The following is a 22,693-nucleotide window of genomic DNA, read 5'->3' as shown; positions in this document are numbered from 1 at the left end:
TACATATGTTAGCCAGCAGGTGGTGGCAATAGATAATTTTGTGTGTAATATTAGCAGTTGGTGACGTTAAGTGAATCCGTCAGTTATTGTTTACATACAATAACGCTCTATGATCGCTCGTTTTACTACTACTACACAACTAGAGCTAAGAAATAGCTTTAAATGGCTTTAAACGAACAACTTCAGCATTAAGGCTCATCACAGCTGAGAGACACAACAGACAGATTAATTATACAACTCATTACTTACCTCTTACTGGAGTTTCCACATAGGAGAAAAAGTACTGGTCTAAATGGTGGAGGACATTGCAATTTCTATAGTGAAAATCTCTTTCACCGTCTACCGCGAAAAAGGGAGAATTACCCCCGCTTGGACAGCTATTTTTCCACCGAGAAAGCTGAACTTCAGAAAGTTGACAGCATCTCTGCTTGGATGTGGCAACAGATGATGGCTCATGCTCCGTCTATCTCCCTCTCTCTCTCTCTCTCTCTCTCTCTCACACACACACACACACACACACACACACACACACATCAATCCATCCTTGTTTATCCAATAACTTGTTCAAAACAGCACAAGCTGTGATACTATTTCTGAATTGACATTTTGAATTACTAACGGAGGCTTGGACGCATCGTTTGTTTTGAACAAGCAATGGCAGATTCTGATCAGTCGCGTAAGAAAGTAGTTCCATGCACAAATGTGTTTTTTATGACCGTACTCAGTTTTTCCTAATTTTTAAAAATATACTTGTTCCTTGAACTGTTGTATATAAGCAATATCACACAAGCAATCATGCTATATTGCCCTAAATCAGCACTGCTGTGATTCGGCCGCAAGGCCGTAGATTATCACAGCAGTGCTGATGTAGGGACATATAGCACAATTGCGAGTGTGATATTTCTTAAATACAACAGTAAGAGTGTGGTCAAAAAATGCACATAAAAAAGGCATTTATGCATGGAACTACTTTCTTACGCCACGGATCAGAATCTGCCGTTGCGCAAGAGTTTTTCACTACAGAAACCGCAATCTCCTCCGCCATTTTGAACAGTATTTTCTCTCCAATGTGGAAACTCTGGTAAGAGGTAAGAGGCTTGAGTTTGTGTAATTAATCAGTATGTTGTGTCTCTCAGCTGTCATGAACCTTAATGACGGAGCTGTTAGTTTAAAGCCATTTAAATCTATTTCTTAGCTTTAGTAGTGTAGTCGTACGAATGATCACAGTGTGCTGTTGAATGTAAACACTGAGTGACGCTGACTCACTTCACATCACCAACTGGCTTATATTACACAAAAATTGTCTTTTGCCTCCACCTGCTGGCTAAAATATGCAATGTCACAATATTAATTGTAAAGAGACAGATAGCTCTTAACACATTAGCACTACTCTTTCACTTTAGTTTAGAACGGCACAAACACAAGCGGAATGATACACACAGTGAAGCGTCTGAGTGCTGATGGTGTGAGACCATCAGTACTCATGGAACGTCTCTCACCCAATCAGATTTGAGGACTGGAACTAACTGTTTTATATGAGGGGCCATCAGGTCATCCTATAGAGGAAAGTTCCTGTAGGATTTCATACAATGTCCATAAATTGACTTTTTCTTCTTCAACGATTAAACTATTATGCCATGCAAGACCGGTAGGACAAAGATTTTTAGGTCAAGATAATTGCCTTTGCAGGGAAAAGGGAAACTTTAAAAAGTGCACATGTTCTCAAGCCATTGTGTTCATAATTCTGTGTACATATGTGCAAGCATGCGTTAGTACTTTACAAATGGATTCTCAGCACGTCAAAGCGTCTGGAATCTATAAAAGATTCATTAGCGCTCTATTCCTGCTCCTGCGCTATAAAACATTAATCTCTGTCTCTCAATTTTACTCTATCACTAAGCCACCCCACCAACCCCCCACCTCTGTCTCTCTCGTTACAGTTTATATAAAGAATGCCTTTAAATAAAAAAATAGGCTAATAACAATAACGACAATAACGAAAAGAATAGTAGATTAATACATAATTAAAAATTCACAAAGATAAACAAAACACCTAAATAATGATTGGATAAAAAACTAAGAACACATTCTCACCTCTATTTACCTCCCCAGCACCCTCCCTCCTCTCTCTCCCTCTCTCTCTCTCTCTCTCTCCCTCTCTCTCTCTATCTATCCGACTGCACGCGCGCGGCGCCACTGCCTCTTTCCGTCTCCCCAGCGCGGCAGCACGGGCACTCCGATCGTTGGAATATTTGTGCTTTAACCGGTAACTACTGGATGTGGCATTGGTCTGTCTCGACAATCTGAATCTGATCTGTGAGTTTGGATGTAACAGCGATTTTTGTATTGCTCCACACATTCCCAAATGACTGAGGGAGGAATCAACGGGAGACTTTGTTCTCCGTCCCGCGCCTCTTATACGGCGACCGTCGGGTAAAGTTTGAACGACCGGAATGATGGTTCACCTTCCTTGAGGGTCGCAAAATTGTTCATTAATTTACGTCGACGAGGAAAACACGTCTTCTTCAATCCAACGAGGACCTCTTTCTGGAATTACTTGTTTACTGGATTTATTCGTAAAACATGAAGAGTTTTATTGTTGAGGGTAAGTCTCGGAAATCATTTAAAAGTTATATGTATTAAATTGATTGATGTTTATCTCATAAAACAACCGGTTTGTGTAGTTGTTGGCGCATATATCGCTACGCTGAGGCGAGTTCTTCGCTGGAATGCCAGATAAGAAAATAATGGCTGGAGCTGGTAACTTATAGGTTACACATTTGTAATGTTTCAGGGGCCGTTCACACCAGACACGTTTTTCAGTCCGTCTGTTTTCAGTATTAGTATTTATTCTATGTAAACAAGCCGTGGCAAGTTATAAAGTACTTCAACGGTTAAAAACGCGTGTCTCAGGACACCTGTCTGTTCTATTCACTGCGGTGCGTCTGAAAGGTCCCTACTCTCCAATTGCAAGCACCCGATGTCTGAACACTACGCTTCGTTTTTTCCCGCTTTTTTCCCCCATGAGTTTTGGTTTGTCGCGTCGCAAGCGGTGTAAATGAGTGACTCAACGTTCCACTCATATTGTTTTGATATTTGGGCGAGGAATCATCAGTTTTTGCTTTGACTTGGCTCGACGCGAGAGGAATTCTGCTCTATCCTGTCCGGTTTTATGTTTCCCAACTCTTTAGTGCGAGCTCATGAAGGGATGCGCGACATTGGGCGCTCTTCAGCCTTAACGAAGAAGACTTTGGGGATCTGCAATGGATGATCCAGGGTGTTGGTTGGTAGGAGGCTATCCGACAGGAGATGAAAGTCATTAGAAGTCCCCCTTGTCCCCTCTTCCATAATTCATAGCTTTTGGAGGTCCGTGCACACTTACTAACTGGCCTTTTTCTATTAAGTTTAATCAGACAGAGTGTAGCCAAGGTCTGACGTTTGGATTTCGTTCTACTTATGGCGTTGATTTAGATAGATGTGCTGTCCATGGTCCTGAATAGACTGAGGAAAAAGATACTGAGACCTGAGCTTCCTGCTTTGCTGTTTTCAACCCAAATCTTTTTAGGACACCTTAGAAGTATAACATCAGTGCTGCATCCCTTGTCTATAATAGTGGACTCAGCAATGTTTGTTACTTGCACCTGTGAACTGGTGAACCAATCTAGCTAAAGCTCACATCACAAGATATCAAGAAGCTTTGAGGGGTGGTAGAAAGCAGCAGTGCTCCACCCCAATACAGCAGTGTCTGAATCCGTGAGGCTTCCCCTAAGGACAGAAGCAGCTCACTGCACAACACTCGACCAACAAACGCAATGCATACTAGATTCTTTGTAAAATTAGGGTATTGCATAATTGAATGTAAATACGGCAATGCAATGCCATGGCCATCCAGTATATTTCCTCATGATTTGCTTTCTTAGGTAAATGGATACGGAGTTGTGATGTTGTTTAGGGTGCCATATGGACCGATTCTTCTCACTGTGTTTAGACCCACTGGGTCTCTGCGGCCCCTCCCGCCTCACTGAGCTAACCTGATTGAGCTGAAAATGCATTAAATATTCCATCATAGAGAAACTGGCAGTGTAAAGGATGAGATAGAGGGGTAGTTTAGTTGTGTAGATGGATTTGCTGGGGTAGAGAGAGCAAATGGGAAAGAAATAATGATTAAAGCATTTTAATTTCCTTAATGTGTTCTGTGAAGGTATTGATATTTGATGATAAATGATGTATGTTGGTTTTGTTGTTACTGTGGATCCTGTAATTACAGCTAGAATGAAACGATGCTGATTGTTGACAGCTACTGGAAAAGCGTCTCATTTTTGCTCCTTTCAAGGACTTGGCAAGTAGATAATAATCGTCATTATGTCATTGACACATGCATAGGCAACATACTATGTCAAGACAATCCCACCAAGTTTCTCTATACTATTGTCAGTCTCGATCACCCAGAGACTTTTAGGACAGAAAAAGAACAATATGAAAATAAATACACATACAGTGGGATTTTAGCACCTTTGGTAACAATGCATTCCAGAGGTTTGCAATTTCTTTAATCCAAAAGCTAGAAGAGCCACATATATTTATGGACTCTCGAAAATGATAGATTTTGACAATATTGTTTTTGTGTGAATAATTATATATCATTCATATTAAAACTAGATACATATCCCAATCACCCATTCACACACACATTCACACACACTCACACACCAATGGTGGCTGTCATTGGGAGCAACTTGTGGTTCAGAGTCTTGCCCAAGAACACTTCGGCATGTGGAGTCGTGTGGGCTAGGAATTGAACCGCCAACGATGCGATTGGCAGCCGACCTGCTCTACCACCTGAGTCACAGCCCCCCCCATTGAAAATGTGTAAACATTTTATCCATAGCTATGGAATTTAACCATAAAAGGCCTTAAAAATGAAGATATATGTATATATTTTTTTCTGAACCAGTATCTAATAGGATAATAGAATAACTTTAATACTTTTGGAGTTATAGGAACTACAACTTTGGAAAAATCAACACAAATTGTTTTTTTTTTTTTTTTTTAAATTTAACATTTCAATATAATCCAACAAGGGAAGCTGAAATCAACCGGTTTTCTCTTTTTCTGTTCAAAAATAAAATATGAAATATGAAGTGTAAAACTAATGATGCTTCCACCTTTCTGTGGTTATTTTTTTTGACCCAGTTGTCATTTTGAGGGGTCAAAATAATAGATAGAATAGACTAAAACTTAAACATTATTCTTTTTGCTGGTATTTCCTTCAGGAAATGCAAATCTAATTTTAGATGTCAGTTTAGTTAGTAGGCATAGTTAGCTCTGGGAATTAATAGTTTTTCATATATATATATATATATATATATATATATATATATATATATATATATATATATATGTAAAGTAGGGCTGTCAATCGATAAAAATGTATAATCAAATTAATTACATGGTGTCCCGATTAATTAATCGTGATTAATCGCATATACAAATATTTGCTGAGAAAGCCCCTCATATAACAATAACTCAGTATATAATGATTATACATATTTATATAAATATATAATTATTCATAGTTATCTTTAAATATTAAAAAATTATATATATTTAAATATTCAGATAATTAAAATACATTACATTGTTGTAGCAGAAGAGTTAATCATTGATAAGACAATACAAAAAGCGGCTTTAGAATACAATGTATTTTTTATGACCATATTATTGATCATAAATCAATCATTGGCACACAGTTCACAGCAATCCATTTCACAAGTGAATTTGTCAATCAGTTGGAGATTTATTATGAGGGCTTGTTTAAGGACCCGTCTATTTCAACAAGCGTAAGACATGCTTGTTTAGCGTCTCGGGTGCGTTGCATCATAACATAAAATGTTTAGTTCGCTGTTTCAAGTTAAATATAGTTTAATACTCAATCTTTAAACACATCTTGAGATCCCTTAGGTCGCATTTGCCCTCCTTCAAGTGTTTTGAACGCAAAACGTAACGCATGTCTTTGCTGTGGGTTGTTTTCTTCACTGTATAAACTGAGCGTTGCTCATAGAGCTGAAATTTCACTTACTGCCCTCTGGAGTAAACAGGTGGTATTACAAGCTTGCATTTCTCTGGAATCTTCCTTATTATGGTGTGATTAATTGCGTTAATTTATTTTACGCGTTATTTTTGGTCAAATTAGTCGCACTGAATTTACGCGTTAAATACAAAAAAAAATATTTTTTTTACGACAACCCTAATATATACACATATATATATATATATATATATATATATATATATATATATATATATATATATTGAACAAATGTTGTTTTAAGCTTGTAGCCATCGAGTCTGCAATTTGCCTTCTGTTTTGGAGTCATTGTCTGAAGAACATTTTCTCAGAGAGATTTTGCCATTGTAAACATTTCATTTCCCTCTCAGTCAGTCCCTAAAACATGTTTAACATGCTGAAAACATGCCATGTACTGTAATTCATACATTGATGAAGTATATCTTGTTCACGCTACACAATCCTCTCAAGAAGCATCAGTTATTTACAAATTTTCACTCAAGTCTCATATTACCAATCAAATGATGAGGATAATCAGAATACATTGCAGAGAGTACCGACTCACAGAGAGAGATCTGTTAGAGATTGAAGGATCATTCTGCTGAGAAAAATCTCTGTTACAGGAATTAATCTGCTACATGTGGGTGCAAAATACAGTATCAGCTGAAATAAATTCACTTGGGTTCACGTAGAGTGAATTAGGCAAGCTTGAGTTTTCAAAACGGTTTCCTGAACACTCCCCAAGTCCTTCATTGGTTGAGCAAACAGATAGTCCCAGGAATGTGAGGGACAGTCAGTATTTTACACTGGTGTGTATAAATGGGTATAGTTTATAGTGTATGTGCTTTTCCCACCGTACTTCCAGAAATATTGAACTCTTTCTGATGTGTTGACTTGTTGGGCTCCATCCGATGACACTGTTATCTGGTCTGTTTACGTACATGCACAATCTCCAAAAATCTGAAAGAACAGCGCTTATGCATTTACATGACCACATAAGCCGCTTTCTCTGGGAAAAAGCTGGGTGTTTTAAACCGTTTTCTCTTTATCCCTTACACGGCATAAGGAAAACGGCTTTCTCGTTTACAAGATGTCCCAGAATGCCACTTTCTGCAAAAACCGGGCTGGTTGGACCCTCAAACAAAAAAAGAGCAATGTTTTGATAACACCACAAATACAAACAATTATTTTGGCAGGATAAATCTACCTAAGGATGGATTACTTATATTAATATATAATGTCTCTGCATATTTAGCTGGGATATGAGAATGCATTTGAACATCATAAAATGGCACACGCCACCTTTAAGAGTAATGCTTGCAGAAATGTTTGAGAAATTACCAGGAAACAGTTGATTTCAAAGCAGTTTGCAAGGCATTACAAAATGGCTCCTACACAGAAAGCAGCTGGAAGCTTCTCTAGAGTATTTTGGAGTGAGAAAAATATCAAGGTCAAAGATCTTTCTCTTTTTCTGCCAGATAGTCTTTAGATTGACAGCTAACATCTAACCGGCTGCTAAATGTTGCATTTTATTGTCTAGAAACAAAAGCATGCTGAATCTTTATGTTCAAGATTCTTGCACTTGAATCTTGCCATTATTCAATATACAATGTATACAAAAAACAAAGCAGCCTCTTGAGCTCTCTTGTTGAAAACAATACAAAGCAAGCCATTATCACATAGATCAGTTCTAATTATTGCTCTTGTACGTCTAAACTGGGTTTGCTCAATGATGTCAGTCGGTGAGATGGCAGCACTGTCAACTGTTCCAAAAATCAAGGAGAGACCGGAAACCCCACTTTATAGTCAGGAAGCAATTAATGACTCATTGCGGATATAGATCAGTGGTTCTCATCTGGTGGATCACAGGTTATAATAGTCACGGAGAGCAGGATAAAAAAACCAATGCTGAATGTAAATAATAGCTAAATTAAAAGGCTTATTAACTTTTAGAGGGCCTCCCAAATCTTTTGATGTTGATGTCAAAGGCAGTTTGACCAATAAAACAATCTGCTATTTTGATGCAAATTCATGCCACTTTGCCAAATTAGGCAGATGCCAAAATGGAAATTTTGCATGACATGCCCTCATTGTAGAAAACAATAAAAAAAAATTTCATTACGTAAAAGAAAAAACTGAAAACTCCAATTCAGCCTATGTCATGTTAAAAACAAATTCCATATTGTTGGGCCTATCCAGTTGATGGTAGTAAATAAATGAATACATGTTTGATTTTTAAGACATTTTGTTTCTTTTTGGACTATAAAATTGTTGGTTTTGCCATTTGATGTCCAATGCAAAATCTTGGTCTTGAAGCAAAACATTTGAGAACCAGTTATTTTGACGATATGGAACAAATGGATTGTATCTATTCATTTGGAACAACAACAGCTATATGCATGAATTAAATATAGTGCTATCAAGAAACATAAAACAAAGATATTGAAACATGTATCTTACATGTGCTGTTTTCATTCATTGATATTTACATTTATGCATTTGGCAGACGCTTTTATCCAAAGCAACTTACAGTGCAATTATTGCAGGAACAATCCCCCCAGAACAACCTGGAGTTAAGTGCCTTGCTCAAGGGCACAATAGTGGTGGCCGTGGGGTTCAAACCAGCAACCTTCTGATTAGCAGCCCTGTGCTTTAGCCACTACACCACACCACTGATATTAATTGATAAATACCTAAAACAAAGTCCATACTCAATCTATAGTCTGTACCCAGTACATAGTGAAACCTTTCAGCAATAACATTTTCTTGACAAATTATGCAATTGTATGGAACTTAGGTTGGGGGAAACATTTAAGAATACTAAACATACAAGGTTTCTGTATCTCATGGGTTCCCAAAGCTGTATGCAGCTGATGCTATGTTATGCAACATTGGTGTATTCAATTGTGCCCTTAAAAATAATAAATGCTATTGCATCTAGTGTTAAAAGTAGAGCAGACGGCATGTTGAGAGACAAGGAAATGTTTAGAGATGCTTGAATAGCCAGACTCAAGTAAACTTTATCAAATACTCTCTTTATGTGAATTTAATCCAACGCAGTAATCTGACATGCATTATACATGCCGTGTTCTCAACTGAGTAACCAGACTGCATCAATTGAGTGACCTTTTAAAGATGCACTTCAGCAAGTTTGCAATCAGTAGGCAACATGGGTTGTTTGTCTTGTGGATGACTACATGATGAAATCTGCTCAGCAAAATAAGCCTAGCAGTCATGCCTCAAGGAGATATGAAATGCTGTTACTGGCAGCTACAAGTGCTTAAACTACATGTGGCAGCTTTTGACTACTAAAATGCTTTTCGATCTAGCAGTGAAACTAACATTTATTTCAATACTTAAATCTGTGAAAAAGTATATCTTTGTGATGTGCCATAATGGTGATGTGTAGCACTTGCAACATTGTAATCTTACAGAGTGTTTCTTCCATCCAGTAATCCATACAATTACATAATGTGTCACGAACAAATGCACAGGAAAATTGTATTGCTCAAACTATTACAGAGAATGGACTATGGATTATGAATGGACTTTGGTTTATATGTTTCTCCCAAAATTAATTACAGCACAGCTAAGATACATTTTCAATATCTTTGTTCATTTTTCTTGATGGCACTATTTTCATAATAGTTGAAAATAGCCTACTGTTGTTTTTGTACTAGATACACTATACAATACATTTGTTCCTTATCCTCAAATGCTTTTGCTTACAGTAGTACTGTAACCCACAGTTACAGTAAGGCATTTACATTGGAAGTGAATTAGGCCAGTCCATAAACTTAAAAATACACTCTGTTTCAAAAATATAGCCACAAGACGTAAACATTCATTTACATTTATGCATTTGGCAGACGCTTTTATCCAAAGCGACTTACAGAGCCCTTATTACAGGGACAATCCCCCCGGAACAACCTGGAGTTAAGTGTCATGCTCAAGGACACAATGGTTGTGGCTGTGGGGATCGAACCAGCGACCTTCTGATTTACAGTTATGTGCTTTAGCCCACTACACCACCACCACTATTCATTATTATTCATGTTAACATGATCCAAAAATATTTCTTCTACACGATTTTAGTGAGATTTAATCACTTAACAGTATCACAGCGTTATCCGGAATTGTTATCATGACAACAAAATTATAATATTAGATATAAATGTACACAAATAAGGTTAGTAATAGTAATAGTAATTTTATCACTGTAAACAAATACAGTATCATGTTGACGTAGGAGATAGGAGGCAGGGGAGAGGAGCCTACCCCCGTGCGGGACGAGGCTCAACTGGTGGTTGTGGGTTGGTGGAGGTTGCCGTGTTAGCACACTGAAACAGCAATGTGATAGATTGTGAGCAGACTTATAAAGCAATGGCTTACATGCGATTGGCTAGGAGTTACCCGGCTAATGATGTGATGATGTACAGCTGCTAGTCTTCCCGCTAGAACTACGCTGCGCTTCCATATCTAGATGCTAGGGCAAATGCTACTGTTAATTAGGGCCCACTCATCTAGCATCTAATCATACACTTTCCTGCATTAAATTCTGCAAAAATGTTTGTATGTAAATGCATTTCAGATACTGCCTGGTAAGAGTATCTAATTGGACCAAAAACAGCGCCTTGGAACTCACACCATAATTGACAAGAAGTGGACATACAATAAAGCGTCCCTCTGAGGATTAGCTCCAGACAACCACCACTTTCTCCCATTTAAAGCAAACATGTAAAGCTTTAAACGAAAAATGCACTTGCTCTCCTCTTTCAAGCTGCCGTAGCCCGGCTCTGTTCTTTGGCAAAGATTAATTAATGGTTATTCAACCTCTTTGTTCCTCATTATAGTACCTGAATATGAACACTACAGCTAGCAACCATTTATAGCCAAACACGGCCATAGTAATGAAACATTCATTCCTTAATCTGGATATGAGAAGTATCTGTGAGTAGCTGAAAAGTGTTCATGATGGATGGGCTGGTAAATAGTTAATCAGACCGAATACAGGATGACCTTAAATTAGGTGCATGACTGGAGCCATTGTCTGGACTATAAGTCACTCTCTCGCCTCATTGTTTTTCTCTTAGTATCTGTGTTTGATCATCTACACTCACCTTTACTCTCTGTTTCTGTCACTTTTTCTCACTGTTTCACTCCAGCAACCATGAATTTGTAGACCTTTAACACCACAGATCCATTAGCAGCTATATTTTGCATCATCTCTTACTGTAGAAATCAGCACTATTCAACTGTAAGAGCTAGAAAGCTTTGCATCATGCGCTGACAGAAGTTCTATTCGATATAGATTTCTTCTTCTGTTAAATCAAATAGGATTAGAGGGTCACAGTTTATTGTACATTCTGTTATTTAGGTCAAAACTAAATTTTCTTGGGGAATAACACACTGGATAATGGGTATATTGGACATTTTGGTTCCAGTGAGATTTTACAACCATGTGTTGTTCCCATAAGGAAGATAAATACACACAATATCTCTTAATCTCTTTAAAAAATAAACAAATCTCTTAATTTTATCTAGAAATCTCTTAATATATCACTAGTTTCTTCAAGAAAGCAATGAGATTAAATGGTGAACAAATTGACATTTTTGCTTAACTTTTGTTGTCTGCTATTTACATTTCCTTTCCCACACTCCACAATGTTTCCCATTAATTATCTACAGTGTGGCGGCCCGCCACAGTCTAGTGTGCCCGCCACAATTTCATAATGAACCGAAAATATTTTTACACTACTCATAATAACATAAAAAGATCTCTAACGTTGTGTTTTGCACCGTTGCTTCGGCAAAGTATCTCTCACTCCCAGTCAGTCAGACAAGCGCATGCTGACAGACACACACGCTCTAGAACCACCTGGCTCATCTGAGACACCAAGGCATTTTGAGGACACAACATCGTTTGAGGTAAGTAATGTTAACTAACGTTACAGTACCCACTGCTGTTATCACTTGTCCAAACACAATTTTATCCATTATCAATGTACGACAGCAAACAGATAACTTTATTGCAGAAGTTATCATTGCTAATTAATGCTAATCAAACGTTAGCTAATTTAGGTAATGCTAACGTTAGCTGTTAGTCTCCTCGCTTATATCGACTGACATATCCAGCTGCTTGTCTTGAAAAACTGTGTTTCATGTATGCAACGTTATATCTTGCTAATTATCTAAAGTTAATGTTATTTCCAGTGGCTCTGACTATGCAACTATTTTCAGTATGTGAGGAGCAAGTTGGCTCATCATGTTACATTTATATTTATATTTATGCATTTGGCAGACGCTTTTATCCAAAGCGACTTACAGAGCCCTTATTACAGGGACAACCCCCGGAGCAACCTGGAGTTAAGTGCCTTGCTCAAGGACACAATGGTGGTGGCTGTGGGGATCGAACCAGCAACCTTCTGATTACAAGTTATGCGCTTAGCCCACTACGCCACCACCACTCCAACTTGTTATGTTAGGCTATTGTAATGTTATGTTAACTAATCAAGTTGAAGTAATGCTGCTGTTTTAAGCTTGATGTTTGTACCCTTGATTTTCAGATCATGAGCATTTTTATATTTCAAATATAAATATTGCGAAATCCACCACCAGATGAGGAAGAAACAGCTACAGAGGTAGCTAGCTAGGATAGCTAGCATAGTTAGATGACAAGTCAATAGCCAAACAGATTATTCATAGGCATTTGTCAAGAAATAAACTGGAGTAACAGTGGAATGTTAATGTTTTTTGTTTCTTTGTAGCAGAAGAGACAGCTTCTCCAGGTAGCAGAAGAGACAGCAGGGGCAGCAGGAGAGACAGCCTCAGCCAACTCTCATAGAGGGACAGACATTCAGAGAGGGGCAGCAGAGAAGGTACTTCCCATAGGGGCAGCAGGGGAGACCACCTCCCCTGAGAGAGGGACAACAGGTGATTTTGACAGCAGAGAAAGGGGCAGTAGGTCAGAGTAGTTTCAGTTCAGTTCAGTTTTTAAACTGCGTTAAACTCTTTCTCGTTTACCTTGCTTTGTGGGTGTGATTTTTTTGCCGTGTCATCACCATTCATATCCATACAACCAATGTGTTTATGATTAAATTACTAGTAGAGCACAACATTGTTTACAAGAACACAAAGTTCTTCGTAGATCTAGCCTCTTAAATTTGCTCTCAAAGTGCACCAGACTGATGCATTTAACTTTAAAATGTTCTTCCGGGGAGCACGCAAGTTGGTACTTAAATGAAACATAACTCCGAGCTCCATGATCTGTCCTGAATGTTTTGAACAAGCATCCTTAGAGCAATAGACTTTTCCTCTGGGTTTTAATGTTGAATTACTGGATACAGTATAAAGAAACTATTAATCTGGACCTCAAGGGACCTATGGAGATAAGGCACAGCCAAACACAATATCATTTTACATAAGAATATATTGTAAGTGCTATAGAACTGGCTCTTGCTGGGATCTGAGACAAGTATATTTTTCCAATTCTAAACAAATACCCAAACTAAATTGAACATATCTGCGATAAATTGAAAAATCTTCATCTAAAATGTTCAACTTAGTTTAGTAAATCTCTTGTTTTGGTGGAGGACAGAAAGTTCTCCAAAGGTTCTTGAGTGAAAAAGATCTTGTAAACAGAATCATTGTGGAGCAAAAATAAAATACTGATTCCATTTACGCTGCTTCTTATTAAAATTTCAGAAGTGCAAGCACTCTTAGACGGCTTTCTCCTCTGAGAAAAGAAAAATCAATGGGTAAAGGATAGAAAAAAGAACCACAGACAGATAGACAGAGAGAGAGAGAGAGAGACAGACAAATAGCTAGACAGAGAAACAAAGGCACAAAGTGAATGGTTGATATATCCACAGGAGGCACAAAACACCCTATAATAAAATGAAACAGCAAAGCTTGTAAGTGAGAAACATGGACGAAAAAATCTTAAGTTTCATCATAAGCCTAGTTGAAAACAAGCAATGTATCTGCATTATGGAGTCAAGCCTGCACGGAAAATGATCTACCCTTACAAAAAAATAACTGCAGTTTTTTAACTGTAGTACAAGTGTGACAAATTAGACACAGTATTACTGCAGTACTGAAAACTGCAGGAATCCGGTGTCCAAATAACCACATTTGTACTGCAGTTCTACTGTTGTTCTCTAGAACTCACTCAACTAAATACATTTGCTATACTTCTGTAACTGTATTGACATTCAAATGTTTAAGAAGGTTTAAAAGCTTTTAAACATTCCCTAGCAAATATAAAAGTATAAAATAAACATGAAAATGTGCATGCCGTGCACAGTACAGTACATGAGCTCTATACTACAGTACTGTACTGTAAAGAACACCCATCACTGGCAATGTTGTTTAAAATATTTAATTGCATGAATTTTATAGTTAAATCACAGCTTTTAAATATGCTGAAATATGACTTTCTCTGTCTCTCTATATATACACGTCTTATTTGTCAAGATGTATACTAACGTGCAGAGGTTGCGCTAATCTAACTTTTCCCTATATTTTCCTAATTTTCTCTACTGTATGTGGTATATGTGGGGCTTTTCTCTCTCTCGCCCTAGAGAGAATGTGTGTGTTTGATTGTGCGTTAGAAAGAGAGAGCATGCGCACAACTGATGATGCGCTCTCATCTTAGCGCAAGTGAAACGAATGCTTGAGCAAAGTGCTCCGTGTTCACTCTATTTACACAATAGAGTTATTCCAAATATATTTGCATAGCCTATATTTGAAAATGTGTTCACAAAATACTGTATATTTCACAAAATACACAGAATGCCGTTTGTGGGCTAAGGAATGTTCCTCTTGTTATAACCATTTGGAACAAGCTCAACTGAATTAACGTGATCCCTGACCATCCCAACGCGATGACTATTGGGAGAACTAACCAACAAGTCAACTAAACTGTACACCCTCGAATACAAATATTACAATATTAAATGCGACTGACCACGAGTGAAGCAAATTTTCGGGTTTGTGGGATGACCAAACTCACTTTTCCACCATGAATGAATTGTTATCCAAACGCGTGAGTTTTATCACAGAGGAGCCATGCAAATTTTGTTTCACACATCACTCTGAGAAACAATGACCATGCAAATAGGGCTTTGCTTTGCTTTTAGTGCTAATACTGCCCTCATAATTATGTTTCATCCGAATAGTCCAGCAAGACAGAAGCGCAATGAGGCGCCAAGAAACGCTGGCTACTTCACTCCACCGAGTCATGTGAATGAGTCTTTAGTTTCCTGCATCTGTATTTGTTTTGTACAAAAAAAACAAACCAAAAAAAATTAAAATCACTTTGATGATGTGTTTATTAGTGGTGTGTGCATCTCTGTGTAAGGTCCCCCTGGTTACATCGCAAAGGTTCTGCCCTATTGCAACTACTGTTTAGATAGATCTCACACAGAATAGAATAGGAATGTCAATCCAATGTCAAATTGGTAATTATGTGTAATATCTAGATGTGTTTTTGTTTATGTCCTTTATTTTGAAATGTTTGTTCATGTTCCATGCCACATTTTGCACCTGTTTCCTTGTCATGTGATCATCCTGTTTCCCTCCATGTTCATGTGTCTTGTTTTCATTGGTTCATTGTTTGATTACTTTGTTAATAGTTCTAGTTTGTCATTGGTTTATGGTTATTAGTCCTGTTATCTTGTTTAGATTTCTGTTTGATCATTGGTTTATGTTCCCCCTTGTCCATGTGTTTAAGCCCTCATGTTGCCATTGTCTAGGGTCGAGTATTGTTAATGTATCATTATTGTTGTACTTTGTTCCGTGTTAAGTTTATAGCCAAGTCTAGTTCATGTTCGTGTTCTACTTCATAATCAAGCCAAGTTAAGTTTATGTCTAGTCGTAGTTTATAGTCATGCTCATGTTTATGTTTCACGTTTATAGTTAGGGTTGTGGATTTCACTTATATAAATAAACTGCACTTGGGTTCTCGTCAAATCATCGTCATCCTCTCTTCGGCATTGCCATTGCCAGCTACAACTGCACTGTTTAACTGCACTGATCTGCAGGTGAATACACAAACTACAGCTGTACTGCATTGATTTGAAATTGTACTTCACTGAACTGCTATTGTTTTGCAATTTACTGCAGTTATACCAGAGTGGAATGCAGGTATACTTCACTGAACTGTAGTGCTACTACACTGACCAGCAATTGTGCTGTAGTGCATAATATCAGTACTGCAGTTAAAAGGCATTGTAAGTGCACTACAGTTTGTCACAATATGTTAAACTGTAGTCTGATTGGAGTATTACTGCAATATATGTAGTAAAAACGGCCCTTTTGTGTAGTAGAATGTTGTACTACAGTTTAACGGTATATTGTAATTTGTCTGCTTGAAGACTAAATTGTGCTATATCTGACAGTTTGTGACATTGTGAATGTTTGACCGTATCTACACAGCATCAAACACATGATTACAAGACCAAATGGCATGAATGTTATGGGTGATTTTTCATTCGATAGGCACATTGTGAGTGTTGCTTACAAAGAGTGAACTAGGTGAACTCAATGCAGTGCATTATGGTGCATGGTAATGGAGATTTCTGGGGCATTCTAGCTTTATCAGTCCAGACACAGAGCAGAGAGAAAATCAAACTTTAAAATTGAAATCCAGCAGAGGCAGAGTGAACTGGAAAGTTTAACTAGATTATCATAATGTATATTCTGAAGTGATGTGCTTGCTCATGAAATACTTGCCACCACAATGCAAGTGTGTTTAGGATGGTTGCTAGTGTATAGCTGGGTAGTTGCTGGTTGCTTGGGTGTTCTGGGTGGTTGCTAGGTGGCTTCTTTTTATGCATCACAGCAAATCTCTTTACTAGTGAAATGAACAGTAGATGGCCAGCATCGTCCAATTATTGCCAACCATGGTAAAATACAAATCTGAATCTATGTACTGATTACATGTGTCCCATGTACCATGTCAACCATGTTGAGTTGTACAAACATCATCTGCAACCTGAAACAAAACCTTTGATGCTAGGAGTGAATGCATTTGTCTGCATTGGAAAGCTATAGGATTCTCCCTTGCTCCCTATTTAGTAAATTACTTCCAGTGTGCTGTCTGTCTGCCCTGGTCTCAGAAACGTTCAAAATGCACCTTATTTTCATCCTAATTCCATTTCAAGCCTCTGAAAGCAACATTTTTCATGGATAAACCCATTGATTCTCAGTGTTGATAATGCATAGTGTGCACAGTCTGAATATAGGATTTCTAATGGAAAAAAGGCCTATGGTCCTCGTAAATAGTCATTGTGCTTAACAGGGTGCCGTTTTGCGATAAATCTCTCAAATCTAAAAAGTGGCATATTGGCTAAGACTAGAGACTCTAACTCAAGCAGGTTTCAATGTAAAAACTTAATGAGACTACAGATATCCCAGAGTGTTCTGAACTAAGATCAGTTGGTTTAAATAAAATTAAATCATGCATAGTGAGGACAAAACACACGTTTGCGCAAGAGGTTGCATGGTCACACACTTTTGGAGAAAAGTTAACTCTCTTAGTGAACATTTCACCTCGGATCAACAAGGCTTTAAACATCCTAGGAGACAAGACACAAAGACAAAACACTCAAATAAAGCTCTGAAATCGAGATCCCAATGTGAATCTGGTTAGAACTTAGAGAACTCCTTTAGACCCAATCAAATACTCAAGAGAGTTGATGGAAAGTGTTATACAACAGAACAAATTGGAATGCAATCTGTCACTAAATAAAGAACTCGCTGTGGAAAACCAGACTGCTGTGACTAACCTTGAAGCAAAAAAAGCCTTCACTGTGTACAGACTTGGCCTTGCCTCGGAGACAGGAAGAAACAGACATTCCTGGACAGACTGTGCTCTTACTAGACAGATCGACCTCATGTCCTAACCATGCACAAATTAAGAACATGTTGTTTCAGGGTTTGTATGTACAAACAGTACATTATATGAAAATGTAATTCCTGACAGATTGCTCTTTCATAGATCACAGACTTAATGGAGTTTCTCATTTTCATTTAGATATCTGCCTTGTCTCAGATGTTTCTTTTAAATCTTCTTCAGAGATATAAAAATAGACACAAATGAGACAATTGTTGACATAAAGCTAGAGTAAAGCTATAAAATGAAAGGAATATTCTGGGTTCAATACATGTTAAGCTCAACTGACAGCATTCGTGACGGTGATTACCACAAACATTTCTTTTTGACTTTTTGACTGTTCTTACCAAAAAGCAAAGATCTGGGCTACAGTGAGACTACAATGAATGGGGCAAACCTGTAAACTTTAAATTACACACTGTTTCAAAAGTATAGCAACAAGACGTAAACAATATGTATTAACATGATTTTAGTGTGATAAAATAGCTTACTAACCATTTCTGTGAAAAGTTAATTAAAATTGTACAACTTCGTTGCCATGATGATGTAATCCTAAAAACTGTGTTTTAAACATCTTTATATCTCAGTTTCTGTGCTTCACATTTCTGTCTTAAAACCCTCTAAAAATTGGCCACATTCACTTCCATTGTAAGTGCCTCAATTTTGTTGCTTTTGTTTTTACAGTACGTTTAATGTTTATACATGCTTTACTTATATTAACATTAGCTAATAAAGGGTTAGTTCATCCAAAAATCTAAATTTTTAATGATTTACTTACCTTTAAGCCAATCCAGATATGTATGATTAGCCTCCACGTCCTTGTCAATAATCCTCAAAAACGGGTGTCGTGGTGTTTCAGGAAGGGACTCGTTTTCAAGTTGTCTCACTGAATATCGTTTCCCTTGAAAATTCTCACATTATGGAAGCAAATCATGTTACGAATGCCTTTTAGTGTTGACTTAATGAGCAAAGACGTAGAGAGGAGAAAGATGTAGAAACGAGGTGCTGTTTTTTGAGTAGAGAGTGCTAGTCTTATTATAATTTAGAGCTGATAGGCAGTTTTCTGTGGGTCTCAGGTGTGTGTGACCATATTGGAGATGAGTAATTGTAACAATAAGTAATTGACAGGGCTGGAGTGGTGGTGCGTGTAGATTATCCTTGTATAGATAAATTAAATGTGACCACAGTCTCCCTTGGGAAATGTCTACATAATGTTATCTCCAATCGCTCACATCTCATGAGGGCAGGCGAAGGGGTGGAGGTAGGACAGGATATGAATCTGTCTCTGAAAACTTGGCATTAGTGAAGTGTTATGGATTTTCCAACAGTTGATGACATTGTTTGTCCACATGTCACAAAACAAAGTTTGTCCATTAACAGGCCAATACCCAAATCCCTGGCAGTTGATTATAATATTCAAGCAATTTCAAACAAAAGAGTGATTTTGTACTGAATAAGTGGCACAGATAATCACAGCTGCTGATATTCAGTGAAAAAGTATGATTGTGCGAAATAGGGCTAACATTTTAGACAAAATATGAGCAGTTATTGTCTATATTCAGAGGTGGGTAGTAATGCACTACATTTACTCTGTTACATTTACTTGAGTAACTTTTTTGGAGAAAACTTACTTTTAAGAGTAAGTTTAATATTAGTACTTTTCACTCGTACAATTTTTTTTTTTTAACTTTTACTCCATTACAATGTGCAACATTCCTGTCATTACATCACTGGTTTTAATGTAATAAATGTAAATAAATGCGTCATTTATTGAGAGAATTTTGAATGGGACTTTTACGACAGCAAAAATGTATAGCAAACAAACAAGCACATTCTTCGCTCCATGAAAAAGAGTAGTTTCGTCATGAAGTGCCTTCATTATACACCAAGACAAGCAGATATTTCAAGATTAAAATTGCAGCACAGTACGTTTTGGCGATTGTGATAATGTGGGCTTGTCTGTATAAGTGTCATTTTGAGGTTGATTGGATGGGTCGAAGAGGCCAATTGCACCACCTTTAGTGAGCCGCTGGCGCTCCCACTTTACATGGCGCCACTATGCACTGCATACCTTGCATATATAGGCAAAGTAATTTTGCGTTTAATTGAGTAAAGGTTTTGGGTACTCTACCCACCTCTGTCTATATTTGAATGGAAATAGTAAAGGCCATGCATTACAGTGATTTGATAAGGGGTAGCACAAAGCTAAACACATCCTCTTGACTTATTGCTTTTATAATACAACGGTAACAGCAATATGATAAAAGTCACCAATGTTCAATTAATAGTTAAAATGTATTGATATAAACAATTATTCTGAAAAGTAATATATTATTGTAACTGTAGGCTCTTTATGTTCCCACATGTAGAACTTATGTGAATTCACATTTGTGTGCACAACTGCTATTTTACAATGGATTTGAATGCAGCTCATCCAATTTCGAGCAGGTTTTATAATGTTTGTTTATTTATTTTATTTTATAAATATGTATCCATTGACGACTTCTCCAAATGGACTATGACAAAAAATGGATGCAGTGTCGTAGTTCCGATTTCAGTTTAATTGTCTATTCACTTCTCCAGGAAACACAATTATTTCAATAATCAACTTGAGAGAACAGGAGGCATGCCCACTGCCAACACCTAATTTGCAGTGTGTGAACAAGCTGCCATTGTTATTCAAACTAGAATTATTCAAATGAATCTATTTCATTCTCATCATCTCTAAACAGCATTGTGTGACAGAATCTTAAAAAAATGGCCAACATCATGCCTCAAGAAGTTATTATTTTTTAATAACTTCCACCTGGGTCAATGGATAGCTAATTCCATCCCAGAGGAAGATGAATCAATCATTTGAATGTTTCTTGTTGTGATAAGTGCTTATTAATACATCTTAGGAATCTAAACCTAGACTTTACATCTAATTCAGCCTGTAAAGCACTGATTTCTTAAAGCATATTTAAGGAATGTAAACTGTAAAAAAAAAAAATAATAATTCCTGGATGACATACTACCTTTTGTCAAAATGAGCAGTACATGAATAGTATTTGAATCAACTTCACACCAGCAAAAGTTATTTTTCAGTGTTAGGTTTGGTAACAGTCTCCTTAAAGGAACAACTGTATTCACTTTTTACAGTGTAATAATCGTGTAAAACTCTTGTGGGCAAAATTAGTTTTAGTTTGGCTTCAGGCATTTCTGCTTCAGGCATTTCATAATAATTGTCTGTGGTTTGTCAACTGTCTGTTTCATAAAAGTGGTAAAAAAAAAAATGCTTGGGGGTGTGATTTTCAAGTGTTTTTTGTAATCCAAGGCAACATAGAAACATCTCAATCTAAGTTTAAATGTTCACCCAAAAATGAAAATTCTCTCATCATTTACTCACACTCATACCATACCAGATGTGTAAGACTCTTTCTTCAGCAGAACACAAAGATTTTTAGAAAAATGTCTCAGATATGTTGGTCTATACAATGCAATTTAATGGTGGTCAGGCCTTTGTAGCTCCAAAAATCACAAAAAAGAAAAAGAAATATAGAAGTAATCCATAAAACTCCAGATGGCACGAGGGTGAGTAAATGATGAGAATATTTAAATGTTTGAGTGACATATACATTTAAATAATGTGTTGTCATTGTTCCCTTGGAAACATGGTATCAAATGGGTTGCATCAATACACATTTATATTTTAGTGTAGCAATGGCATAGTTAACGCACAAGTTGTTGTTATTTTTCCTTGATGTGGCTGCTCTATGAAGTGGTTTAAATGGAATAGTTCACCCAAAATGAAAATTCTGCCCTCATTTACTCACTTGTATGACTTTCTTTGTTTTGAGGAACACAAAAAGATATGTTAGACAGAATACTAGCCAGTCACCATTCACTTTTTTTTTTTCTTATATATAATAAAAGTAAATGGTGGCTGAGACTAAAAATTCTGCTTAACATTTCCTTTGGTGTTCCACAGAAGAAAGTATATCATATTAGTTTGTAACAACATGAAGGTGCGTAAATGATGGCCGAATTTCAATTTTTGGGTGAAATTTCTGCATCTTGAATTCATACAGCACATGCATAGAGCTGTATCCCGCAATGTTTTTAAAAGACTGACTAAGGGTCATGGAAACACAAGCCTGGATAACATACACTTGCAGTCACACACACACACACACACACACACACACACACACACAATGGTGCTGCTATAGATTATATTCCCTAAGCATAACCCTAAACATAACCCTCATGAAAAAAAAAATACTTTCTGCCTTTTTACATTAAAAGAAAACATAGTTTAATATGTTTTTAAGTGGTTTGAATTATGGGAACACTAGAAAAGTCCTCATAAACCACATTTATAGCATAATACCCTTGTAATTACCAGTTTGTAACCCAAAAAACTGTCCTCATAAACCACCCAAACCCCCTCCCCCCCACACACACACTCCCCTCCTTCTCCCTGGAGACCTTGTTTAAGAGAAACAGGGCTAGAGATGGGAGGGAGAAAAGAGGTGAGAGAGATTGTATGCAAACAAGAACACCTACGACTGTGAAGCTCAGATGTTCTGAGTCATCACACAATTCCATTCTTTTCCAGGATCTCTTGTTCCTTGCATTTTATTTTCCTGGTTGTTCATCTTCACAAGGACTGTGGAATAATCAATAACATATTCTCTTCTCTTTATTTTATATCCCCTTTTCTCCCCAATTTGGAATGCCCAATTCAC

General features: G+C 37.2%; 1 protein-coding gene across 1 annotated transcript in view; it reads left to right on the top strand.

The window, feature by feature from the left end:
• Positions 1–2,214: 2,214 nt before the first annotated feature.
• The window catches only part of LOC127643304 (reticulon-4 receptor-like), a 94,864-nt gene continuing 74,385 nt past the window's right edge, over positions 2,215–22,693 (top strand). The window contains exon 1 of the mRNA XM_052125986.1: positions 2,215–2,605. Coding sequence (XP_051981946.1) covers positions 2,584–2,605 — 22 coding nt within the window. The 5' untranslated portion in view covers positions 2,215–2,583. The remainder of the gene's footprint in view (positions 2,606–22,693) is intronic.

The sequence above is a fragment of the Xyrauchen texanus genome, chromosome 4 (assembly GCF_025860055.1).
Source record: "Xyrauchen texanus isolate HMW12.3.18 chromosome 4, RBS_HiC_50CHRs, whole genome shotgun sequence".
In the NCBI taxonomy this organism is placed as follows: domain Eukaryota; kingdom Metazoa; phylum Chordata; class Actinopteri; order Cypriniformes; family Catostomidae; genus Xyrauchen; species Xyrauchen texanus.
The sequence above is the reverse complement of the archived record's forward strand: the minus strand, read 5'-3'. Positions and strand labels throughout refer to the sequence as shown.